Source organism: Emiliania huxleyi (assembly GCF_000372725.1).
Source record: "Emiliania huxleyi CCMP1516 unplaced genomic scaffold EMIHUscaffold_5338, whole genome shotgun sequence".
In the NCBI taxonomy this organism is placed as follows: domain Eukaryota; phylum Haptophyta; order Isochrysidales; family Noelaerhabdaceae; genus Emiliania; species Emiliania huxleyi.
Window position 1 is genome coordinate 1 of NW_005197991.1, and position 984 is coordinate 984.

The 984-nt window shown below is 61.8% G+C and overlaps 1 protein-coding gene across 1 annotated transcript; it reads left to right on the forward strand.

Annotated features, from left to right (window-relative positions):
- Positions 1-58: 58 nt before the first annotated feature.
- On the forward strand, positions 59-535 carry EMIHUDRAFT_256832 (hypothetical protein; the record flags this gene model as incomplete). Its single annotated transcript, XM_005765763.1, has 1 exon — positions 59-535. The coding sequence occupies one exon, from the start codon at positions 59-61 to the stop codon at positions 533-535; it is 477 nt and encodes a 158-aa protein (XP_005765820.1).
- Positions 536-984: the final 449 nt, after the last annotated feature.

Genomic DNA, 984 nt, shown 5'->3' on the forward strand with positions numbered 1-984 from the left:
GCTTGGCTGGGCGAGCGAGCCGCTCGCCGGCGCCGCGACCGACGCGCTGCTGAGCGAGATGCGTGCTGCCGCGCCACACGACGTCGCTGCTCAACTCGACCGGCTCGCTCCGGCCTTTCGCAGCCTGCTCCGCGCCGGCTCGCGCTACGCGCATCGAGCCTCCGCGCGACGAGAGGCGGTCGGCCCAGTGCTCCTGCTCCGGGCGCGAGAGTCGATCCGCCATCCCATGGGCGTTGCAGCGCCGGGGGGCCTCTTTGCCAGCGCCGTCCGGTGCGCCCTTGCACCGTCGCCATCCTACCAGGCGCAGTGCGGGGCGGGCAGCGCACCGCACGAGGTGGTGGTGGAGGGCTCGCACTTCACCTTTCTCCAGCAACCCGCGCTGGCCGCCTCGGCTGCTCACCATATCGCATCCTTCCTGAACTCGATAGCGGCTCGCGACGACCTGCCCAGCGGTGGCGCAGACGGCGGCCCTGCGCCGATCGTGGATAGCCAGGCCTCCCTGGGCCACGGGGCGTGTGCTGCTGCGTGTGCTTGAGTTTTGTCGTTTGAGCGATGAACCACCTCTGATTTAGGTCTCTAGTTAAGTTCGGTCTTCTGTCCTCGTGGTCAAGCTTTAGGTCTCTAGTCAAGGTCTTCTAGAGTCAAATGGTCCGTGTTGTGTCGATCTGGATGGAGCTTCAAAAACACACCGCGAAGAATCCGTTGGCCGCCGTTCGCGTTCTTCGTTCCATTTCCATTTTTTTACGCACACACCTGGTATACGTGGTAGTGCTAGAGTGCTAGTGCCAGTGCGCGCAGTCAGAGAATTTTGTAAACAAACAACAAGAAAGAAAACAGACAACCGTTTTCAAACTTTGTTGCAGCGCGAGTTTGGAGCACTTGGAGCACTTGGAAGCAGGGAAGCACTTGGAGTGCAGTTATCAGCCGCAGCCCGCACGCCCAGGACCGGAAGCGCAGTTGGCGATTAAGATCTTGGAGCACTTG